General features: G+C 58.5%; 1 protein-coding gene across 1 annotated transcript; it reads right to left on the bottom strand.

Annotated features, from left to right (window-relative positions):
- Positions 1 to 1,545: 1,545 nt before the first annotated feature.
- On the bottom strand, positions 1,546 to 9,756 carry MB (myoglobin). The gene is made up of 3 exons (XM_075552693.1): positions 9,659 to 9,756; positions 5,310 to 5,532; positions 1,546 to 2,013 (listed from the first exon to the last, which is right to left on the bottom strand). Exons 1-3 carry the CDS (start codon positions 9,751 to 9,753, stop codon positions 1,867 to 1,869), a joined length of 465 nt encoding a protein of 154 aa, XP_075408808.1. The 5' UTR covers positions 9,754 to 9,756; the 3' UTR covers positions 1,546 to 1,866.
- Between the last annotated feature and the right edge of the window lie 467 nt (positions 9,757 to 10,223).

Genomic DNA, 10,223 nt, shown 5'->3' with positions numbered 1-10,223 from the left:
ACCAGTCCCTGGGGATGGTCACAGTGAGCAAGAAGAAGGCTTTCAAGGAGATGGAGCGGCACAGTGGCTGCAATACTGGGCTCAGGCACGGCGGCCATTGTGATGGTGTGTTGGGTTCTTCTGTCCGGGGTTGGGGGGCGGGGGGATGTCTCTGGACGTGAGAACAAACTTGACCGCACCTATCAACAAGCTGGTCATAAAATAACATCTGTTTTGAACCTGCCGAGCTCCATGACTATTTGCTGAAGGAATCGCACCAAATCCCAGGTCCCTGGGCTTGTGTGCGTCTGAAGGGTCCCTGGCCTGAGTTCATTCTGGGAGTGTGCCTGACTCCCTGACTAGATTGTCAATGGCTCTGGGCCAGGGACCCGGCTCATTCTGCTTTAAAGCCCACGCACGCCTCCTAAGCAGGGCTGTTCACCGGCTGCATGTTGAGAGGAATTAACTCTAGGAAGACATGCAATTTGTCCTCGAGCTCCCGAATCAAAAAGCCCCCTCCATCCCGACCACCGGGGGCCCGCCCTGTGCTCCCTCTCTCCCACCTTCTCCTAGAGTGGAAAGCTCCCCAAAGCTGCGGGGGCTGGCTGGGAACAGACCTCCACTCTGGGGGCAGCAGCACGTCTGAGAAATGAGCCCGTTAGGATTGGAGGCACGTGCGCAGCCTGCAGCGAGCTCAGGTTTCCTCCTGGCGGGGGGAGGGGGACAGCGAAGCCGGGAAGCTGGGGTTGGTTTATCTTGTTCAGGGAGGGCTGAGCCCAGAGAGGGACCTCATCACTTGTTCTGCAGGACCCCGGAGACTTAGAGTGTGGAGGGCTTGGGGCCCCCCCAGAGACAGACCCAGAGTCTCAAGGTGGTGGGCGTCAGGGTCCTGAGGGCCTCACCCCAGTGTCTTCTGGGTGCTGTGTCCCAAGCCAACGCTTCCGTCTGGAACCCCTGCACCAAGTATGCGATTCTGCCCTGGGGGGCGCCATCTGGAGATGGGGACTGTGAGTGAGAGCTGTCCTCCGCCTGTCTGCCCTTGCTCTGTGGTCAGACGGTCAGTGCTGGCCAGCAGCACGCTGACTGTTAGCAGTCTCCCCAGCTGTCCAGTTCTGGGGTCTCTGCTGATCTCTGACCAGCCTTGAATCCAGCTTGGTGGTTGCTTCCTGGGTGACTGTGGGCAGGTGGGCAGTGGCCACTTCTTCTTGATTTTGCTCCTCCTGACAGACCTCTCCCCTCCCTTTCTCCTCTCTCACTCCGCTGCTCCACCCACACCCCCAACCCCCTCTCCCAGGCAGCATGAGAACAACACACATTCCCAATCCCAACATCACCCACTGACTTCCATCCTATGGAGGCCAGAGCGGCACTGCCCCCCATGGGGTCCCAGAGTTCCACGGCTTCCAACCCCCCTTCTTTCAGCGCTTCACAGCTGCACCCCAGGGTGCCTCCCACCTGCTCTAGGGTGCAAGACGCTTCAGGTGGAGACTGAGATGCTGCAAAGCCTTTTATTGATGCCAAGTGAGCCACCCCAGTCAGGGTGTTCCAGAAATGCCCAAGCTCCTCCCGCCCCCCTTGCCTCCCTGCACGGGCACTCTTCTGGGCAGGGATGGGGCTGGGGAACATGGGGTGGGGAGGGAAGGAGCCTGGGTCAGTTTGGAGGGGAGGAGACACCAGGTTGGGGGTTAGGTGTGAGGAGGCTCTCAGATGACCCAAACTTCCCCCAGCTGAAGAGAATGCGCCCCCAGGTCCTGCCTCTCCTGCCCACCTCTCATCACCAAAGCAGACACTCCAAACAAAGGCTACATTGCTACAGGAGGCTCCGGCAGCCCTCCTCTGGGTCCCAAGCCCTGGGTGGCACTGGGTGGCCCGGGGTGGGGCTGGGGCCTAGCCCTGGAAGCCCAGCTCCTTGTACTTGGCCGCAATATCATTCCGGAACAGTTCCAGGGCCTTGCCCATGGCTCCCTTGGCATCGGCGCCAAAGTCCCCGCCATGCTTGCTCTGCAGAACCTGGATGATGGCTTCAGAGATGAACTGCGGAAGACAGGGGAAGAGAAGGTGACTGGGGTGGGCCAAGCCAGGAGCGGGCGGGCAGGCAGGCACATCCCCCCGCCCTTACTTGAGCCCTCACCCCCCACCAGAACTGGTTCTCAGTGGTCTCCATGAGATAATGAACTTCTCTCACCCCATAAGCCCCTGAGACAGGCACTACTACAACCCTGGTGTACGGATGGGGAAACTGAGGCACGAGGTGGCTAAGCTGTGAGTCCAAGGCCTTGGAGCCAGAAAGGGGCAGGGCTGGGATTTGAACCCAGCATCCACACCTTTCCCACTACCCCCTACTCCCACTCTGCAGGTAGACTGGACCAGCAACCAGGCTTGGGAACTACTGACAGGAGGCATTGGGGGAGGGGTTTGCAGAATCAGGGAAATGCTTACCTGCCATGATTTTACCAAGGAAAGTCTAGACGACTACTTCCATTTGTGTGTGTTTCAGTTTCACCACGATCTCAATAACAGCACCCAATAAAATGATTTATTGAAGAAGTTTGTTGTAACGAAGGATTAGGTACGGTGGGAGAGTCTGAACTCCGTCTTAAAGTCCTGACGGGAGTCTAGAAGCCGCGCTGCATTTTAAGGCTGGCTTTGCGCAGCTGAAGGAGCCCGGTGGGGTAATGCTTATGTGCTAAGCTGCTAACCCCACCGTCAGCATTTCGAAGCCACCAGCCACTCCGCCGGGGAAAGATGAGTAGCGAGTTACCGTCTCAGAAACCCACAGGGGACAGTCCCACCGTGGCCTCTAGGGCCGCTGGGATTCGGCGTCGACTCGGTGGCAGTGAATTTGGTTAGGTTTTTTCCAACAGCGGCCCCTGTGACCCGGATGCTGCCCTGGCCCTAAACCTTCAGGGAGACGTTGTTTTCCACTGCGGTCTGCTGGGTGCCGGACGTCACCATCTGTCCCCAGAGGGACTTCCCTCTCTGGGCAAACATACAAGATACGATAATGTGCCCCCCAACGGTCACGATGCTGCTTATTGACCGATCTTTACACTGAACCCCAGAGACAGACCGGATCTACAAAGTCATTTTTAACAACAGGTTCCCAGAAAAGCCTGTCCTGCCACTATCCTGTGAACATCCGGTCATAAGCTCAGGAGTGGTCATGCCATCCCACTGCGGTTAGCCACCTGTCCCTGCTGAGTTATCTATCACCTATGGGTGCCCACTATCCCTGGTGGAGAGCCCGCCTTCCCCTCTCTGCCTGGCTTTCAGCCAATGAGACGTTTGTAACTTTCAGTTCGCACTCCAGTGATTGAAAACCGTTTTCTCCTCGCTGTCCAGCGGGAGGTGCTGCCGTCTTCACACTGAGCCTGGACGTCTTCCCTGTCTCTGGACTTTGGCAGAGAGTGGTTCCCCCCGCCTACCCCGCCCCCTCAAGGATAGCTGGGTGATTGCCCTGAAGGCCCTATTCTGGGGCGGTCATGGATTGTCTGGGCCCAGCTCAGAAACCTTGGTGGGAGGGAAGGAGAGGAAGAGGGGAGGGGCAAGGCATGGGTCCCCAGGACCGATGACCCCTGTCATCAGTGTCCCCACCCGACTCTCAGGGATGCCCCAAATCCCATCACCAGGAACATGGAGCTAGGAAATAGAGGCCAGGGGAAGACCTCATGGGTCAATGGTTGCTGGGCTGCTTTTGTCCCTGGAGGGCCCAGCGGGGAAGTTCTCAAGGGATGGCCAGAAGGTTGGGAGTTTGAACCCACCAAGAGGCACCAGGAAAGGCAGCCCTGGCAACCTGCTCCTCAAAAGAACGGCCACAGCCTTGGAAACCCAAAGGAGCGGTTCCACTCCCACACCTGGGGTAGCCATGAGTGGGGGGTCGACTTGAGGGGTACTGACCCCGGCCACCAGCCACCGCGGTATACCACGAAGGTGCAGAAAGGACGAGAGCCTGCTTCTGCTCTTGAGGTGCTGTGCAGAGAGAAACTGCAATACCACCAGGCAGCACTAAGGGGCACCATCAGGTGCAGGGCTGACCCCCTGGCGGCGCCCTGGAGCGGGAAGCGTGGGGGAGCTGGAGGTGGACAGGATGGACCAGAGAAGGTCAGAGGGGGGGGGGGGTAGGCCAGGGACCACAGCTGCAGACTCTGCAGCAGCAGGCTGGGCTCTGGACAGCAGGACGTCCAGTGTCGCTGGGTGGGCTGGGCAGGCCCTGCAGGGAAGTGAGGCTGGAGAGGGTAGTGGTGGTAGATGGGGCATGCTGAGGCGTGGGGCCCGGGCAGTAGATCTGATTGCTTCTTGGTGTGGGTGCTCTGTGACCTTGTGCACATTGGGTAACCTCTCAGGGTCTCGTGTTCAAACCTGCACCTTGGGGACCACCATGGGACCTGCCTAGACTGTGACCTGCCTGCCGAGTCTCTGTTGTCCGTTGTTAACCGAATGCTGACTGTCTTCAGGTGGCAACGGACTGCGTTCCTCAGCTCCCCACGCAGTTAGACAAAGCCTGGTAACAGGAGCTGGCCCCAGAGGTGCAGACAGAACAAACTGGGTGACGCACGCGGCACAATCCCATAAAGGGTGCCTTCCTCTCCTCCCGCCGCTTCCTGGTTGGAAATAGGACCAGACGGCAAGAGCTCCCAGGACCATCTTGGGCCACGAGGCAACCTTGAGCATGACCATGCTATATAAGTACAGAGAGAAGAAGCAGGACCTTAAAGTCAGGATCCTCTAGGCTCCTCCCCACTCGCCCCCACCTCACCGCCGCTTTTGGCCCAACTCAGGAGGTTTCAGCCCATTTCATGTGCCTGGGGGGGCTAGTCCTTCACATATGAAGCCCTTAGAACCAATCTTTCTCTCTCTCTCTCTCTCTCACACACACACACACACACACACACACACACACACATACTCACACACACACTCTGAAGAACGGAGCAAGAGTCACGACGTCTCTGCCGTGTGTGTGTCTTGAGTGTCTCAGACTCCCAGTCCCCCAGGGCTGTGGTGCTGGCCTTCTGGAGTCACGGGACCTGAGCGGGCACCCCAACTCTGCCCTTGGCTTCCCTGAGACCATGGACAAGTCACAGCACTGATCTGAGCCTCGGTGTCTTCATCTGTCCAGGGGAGGGGAGGTGGCCCAAATGGCCCCTCTCCCCTCTTCCTTGGTCACCAGGAGTCCCAGGAGGAAAGCAGAGTGGGGTGATTGCCCCACTTTACAGATGAGGAAACTGGGGTTCAGAGGAAGGGAAAGCAAGGTAGCAACTGAGCTAGGGCTCAAACCTAGATGCGCCCCCGCCACCCCCTCTCAGGCCTGCCCGGCTCTGGCGTCCTACCTCCAGGTACTTGACGGGGATCTTGTGCTTGGTGGCATGAGACTGGGCCAGGGGCTTCAGCTCCGCCTCGTGCTGCCCCTTCTTCTTGAGGATGCCCCCCAGCGCGGTTAGCACCGTGGTGCCATGCTTCTTCAGGTCCTCAGACGCCTTCATCTCATCCTCCGACTTCAGGTGCTTGAACTTGTCGAACTTCTCCAGGGTCTCAGGGTGATCCTTGAAGAGCCTGTGGGTAAGGAGGCTGCGGTCAGAGGCTGGGAGGGAGGCAGAGGATGAAGGACTCTGTGTACGCCGAGCACCAGTCTCACACATGCTCCTGAGCATGCACCCACATATACAGGCGCGCGCGCACACACACACACACACACACACACTCATCTATCCAAGCACCTACATGGCCACATGCACGCACAGGTAGCACTCATGTATGTCTTCCAAGCATGCACCCATCTGCACATGCACACACACAGGGACACACACCTACACACACACACACACACACAGGCACTCCTAGGTCTCCGGAGCGCACGCCCATTCACGCATGCACGCACACTCGGGCACACTCACAAACTGGGACCAAGACCTGCCCTTCTTCCAGCCGTGTGCCTTGGACTTCCCCACAGTGCCCTGGTCTGCTCAAGGTCAGGGCCAGTGTCACCACTTCACTCCAGGGCACGTCCCAAATGATGTGCGTCATTGACAGCTTGTCTTGGTCACCTTTCCTAAGGGTCCTCAGGCTCCGGACTATTCTTATCTGGTGACAATGATCCTTGTCCTCCTACGTGACAGATGGGGGACCTGGCACTGCAGACAAAGGCCTGAGGCCAGGAAGCCGGGGGCAGGGGAGGGTGAAGAACCCAGAGTCGCCAAGCAGCTGGGTGTCTGGGGCCTTTGAGCTCCTCCCTGGATTCCCCAAGGGAAGGACACAGCCTACAAGTCCTGGAGGCCGGTCTGCTCCTCCCTGGGCGGTGTGACTCTGGAAAAACCAGTCGCCCTCTCTGGGCCTCAGGCCAAAGGCTTGACTTACATGATGTCTCAGCCTCCAAGTCTGAAGACCTGCCCTCCGCCCAGCCTTCACTCTCAGACGCCAGTCAGAGCCTGAGCCCGACTTGTTCTGAAACAGCCCAGAGGAGTTAGGCCAAATTGTCCCCTCGCCTAGTCTGACACATCTTCCCTGGTCCCCAGTCCTCCAGCGAGAACTCCCAGAGCAGCCAGAGAAGGCCAGCCTCCCAGGACTGCTAGACACAGCCACCGAGGGAGTGGACAGTCAGTAACTCCTCGCCCTAGAGCAAAGGATGGTTCCACGCTGCCTGCGTTTCAGAAGCCAGTGTGTGCCCAGCAACTTCACCTTCACCCCTGTCTGTCGTCAGCCTGTCCAGTTTACCCAACAGGTCTCCAGGCAAGTCAGGCGGTGTGGAGGCCAGAGCCTTGCTGACCTCTGACCTGAGGCCCACCAAGACCCCTCACGGAAGGCTGGGGACCCCTGTGAAAGCCCTTCTCTGCTCTGGACCCGCAGGATTCCTCCTGCAACAAGAGCGTGGGGCTGTGTGTACAGCAAGCCCCCCGGGGCTGCTGGTTTGAATTCCAGCTCCCCGCTGCCTTGTTGTGTGACATCGGGCAAGTTACTCAACCGCTGTGAAGTGCGGGTGATAACAATAACATCTCCCTCATCGAATGAAGTCCTTGCCACACATTCCACCATGATCACCCTTAGTACCGCCGCCACCACCACTGTCTCTGTCACCAAGCTCTCTCCGTATTCACCATCATCGCTAGGACGAGGAAGTTTAGTTTCTGCCTATAGAAGGGAGCCCCGGTGGCATAGTGTGGGATGCATTGAGTCACTAACCGCAAGGTCAGTAGTTTAAACCCACCAGTTGCTCAGTGGGAGAAAGATGAGGCTTTCTGTTTCTGTAAAGAGTCTTGGAAACCCACAGGGGGAGTTCTTCTCTGCTGTACAGGACGGGCGCAAGCCGGAATTGACTCGGTGGTCGTGAGTTTGGTTTTAGGATTGCCTCCTACGAGATGTCGCTGAGTCGGAACCGCCTCGATGGCAGGGAGTAGGGAAAGACGAGCCTTTCAGCTCTCATAACCATGCACACTCTCCGAAACCCACTGGGGCAACTCGGCTCTTTCCTATGGGGTCACTGCGAGATGGCCATTAGCTCAATATTAACAAGCTTGCCTACGGAATACCGGGGCAGCCATGCCTGTAATTGTTTGCAGTCTCAGAAACCCATGTATATGGGGGGGCTCTGCTCCCCCCTCCCAGGTCCCAGTGAGTCAGAATCAACTTCACATTTGGGTGGGGCTGGGGGTGGGGAGTGAGTTGGAGTTCTGTAACAAACACCACCGGCCGGTGAAGACCCTCTGCAGGTTCCTCCTGGTCACGTGAGAGGTGCTGGCCATGACCAGCCGTTTTGAGTTTTGACGGTCCAGGCGTGCTATGTTCAAACAAAGGCAGGGAAGAGAAAGGAAACAAAAGCCAGGATAGGGGCCTCAGAGCTGGTGGACATCCACCTCGGGAGCCAGGACCTGCAACCGGCTTCCAGCTTCCGTGGGGCCGCCGTGGGTCCACAAAGGCCTTGGCCTCCGCCAGCTGGCGGGAGCTAACTGTTGATAATCAGGTTGGCAAGATCTTCCCAAGGTCAAGGGCAGTCGAAAGGCCAGGCTCAGTCTTGGTCTGGACCTGTAGGCAGTCCCACTGCGACACCTGCAACCCTGGGAGCTAGCTTTGTCTCCCCTCCTCCACCACTGGCCTGCTCGCTGCCCATCAGCAGCTGAGATGGACAGGGCATTGGACACTCAGGGGCCTTCCAAGGGCCTGAGGTCTCCAGTATCACATCTCCTTCCTGGCTCCTGGCCCCTGGCAGGCCACCCTGGAGAGGGAGGAAATGTTTTCACAATGACACAGCATCCCAAGACACCACGTCGCTGCTTCGGGACAGCCTCCAGATCACCTTGAAGACTCCAGATCACCCCCGCCTCCCTGCTCTGCAAACTCCATTCCCCCTTCAACCTCCACTCCCAAAGTGAGAGCGGACCACGGTCCCAGAGCATCCCACACAGACAGAGGAGGGATTGGAGATCACGTGGCTCGTCCTGCCTACAGCCCAGAGGGAGGCCCAGAGGACCCAGAGAGACATGGTGACTGGTCCCAGGTCACACTGCAAACAAATGGCTGGGAAGTTGCTATCAATGGGGGAGAGCCTTTAGGGGACCTTGGGACTCTGGGCAAGAGGCAGTAATGCAAGAGGGGGAGCCCATGGGGAGTGGATCCCAAGATGCCAGTTGGCATCCAGAGAGAGACCTGGAGTGCCTTTCCTCAGTGTTTCTAGCACTGACCTCAAGAGCTCCAAACTCAGACAATGGAGATACCATGACCAGCCCTTCTCCCCAGGGGAGACCAAGGGGGCAGCTGAAGGGGACAGGAGTGGCAGCCGTGGCTCCTGAATAAGGGGGCATTCCCCTGTGCCTGACACCAAGGACAGCCTATCCTCCTGCGGCAGCCCCGGGTTCCCAGCCTCCCAGGTCCCCTGACCGTGGGCCATCAGACTGTTAGCCAGAGCTGACCCAGAGCATGAGGTAAGGGACCGGGAGGAGACCGTCTACCAGCAGGTGGGGTAGAAGGCCCCAGACTATGAAGCTCAGCCTCAACCGCTCTCCACTTGCAAAACTGCGACCCCTCCTTCTCTTCCTACCTTCTCTCCTTCCTGTCTTACTGGAGGAGTCCCTTGGAGCTGGGGGACCACGCTTCCCAGAACTTTCAAATTCAAGACCTACTCAAGGCCAGAGGCCACTGTCTTCTGTTCTCTAATAAGGACACCGCCGAGAGAGCCCGAGGGTGGGCTGCATCTTCCAGAAGTCTCTGTATCGAGCCCAGGAATGGGGCCGAGCCCTCGACGCCCACCCTCTCATTCCATTTCCATGCTCACTCTAGGCGGAAGGTGTGCAGGCTCCGACACTGTACAGGGGAGGAGGTTGAGGCTCTAGCTTCTCAGTGGCCACACAGCTGCTCAGCGATGGAGCCGGGACTAGAGCCACTCTTGTGTTACCTCAAAGGCCACGTCTGAGCGTCCCCAGCCCACAGACGTGAAAGGACTTGTGACTAGGGATGGCCTTCTTGTCTTCACCTGTCCGTGAGGTGTCCGGGCGAGGCCTCTCAGGACCCTGGCTAACTGACAAGCCATCATGCCAGGAACCCTCCTGGGGGGGTCTAGGCACCTGAGGTCTGCTCTCACTTTCTCACCCACGGCAGCCCACGGGTGGGCCCTTGGCACTACTGCTCTGCTCGGCAGCTGAGTGGCCACTCCGGGCTCCGCGAGGGGGCCCACGGGAGCTCTTCCTTTTACCTGATGAGGACTTCCTGGCCGTGGCCTGGGATGTCAGCCTCCACCTTCCCCCAGATGTTCAATGCCAACTGCCATTCCCCGTCGCTGAGACCCATGGCGCAGTCTGCAGAAGACAAAGAGCGCAGATGCAAACTCCGTGGGTGTCCTGGACCTGACAGCTGGGGTCTGAGGCCCGCCAGGCCCCAAAGGCGTTTTATACCTTCCTGGACACAGGTCACCTGATGGCTCTTAGTCTCTCTCTCTCTCTCTCTCTCTCTCTCTCTCTCTCTCTCTCTCTCTCGGGTCGGGTCTAATCTTTTCCTTTCTCTAGCGCTCACATGGAAGCTATTTTGGGCCACTGCCATCGTGAAGAGACAGGACAACTTGGGCCACTGCAGGGGGGCGGTCTGTGCAAAGGGTGGGAGGTGCTGGCCACCGTCTGGACTCCCGGAGGTCAACAGAAAGGGCAGCCGCCCAGACACAGCCAGCAGCCTGAAACCCAACTCTCCAGGCCATCGGCCAACCCTAGCGGGGTTCATGTTTCTAAGCTTGGACTGCAGGCGCTTGGGCCGGCCAGAGGCCATCC

This window comes from Tenrec ecaudatus, chromosome 6 (genome assembly GCF_050624435.1).
Source record: "Tenrec ecaudatus isolate mTenEca1 chromosome 6, mTenEca1.hap1, whole genome shotgun sequence".
NCBI classification, from domain to species: domain Eukaryota; kingdom Metazoa; phylum Chordata; class Mammalia; order Afrosoricida; family Tenrecidae; genus Tenrec; species Tenrec ecaudatus.
Note: the sequence above shows the minus strand (reverse complement) of the source record. Positions and strands in the feature narration are given on the sequence as shown.

Excerpts from the sequence above, each read along its gene's own strand:
- MB (XM_075552693.1), bottom strand. The coding sequence starts at position 9,753 with ATGGGTCTCAGCGACGGGGAATGGCAGTTGGCATTGAACATCTGGGGG. Across the intron at positions 5,533-9,658 it reads GGCCAGGAAGTCCTCATCAG|GCTCTTCAAGGATCACCCTG; the intron begins GTAAAAGGAAGA and ends CCTTACCCACAG. Across the intron at positions 2,014-5,309 it reads TCCCCGTCAAGTACCTGGAG|TTCATCTCTGAAGCCATCAT; the intron begins GTAGGACGCCAG and ends TGTCTTCCGCAG.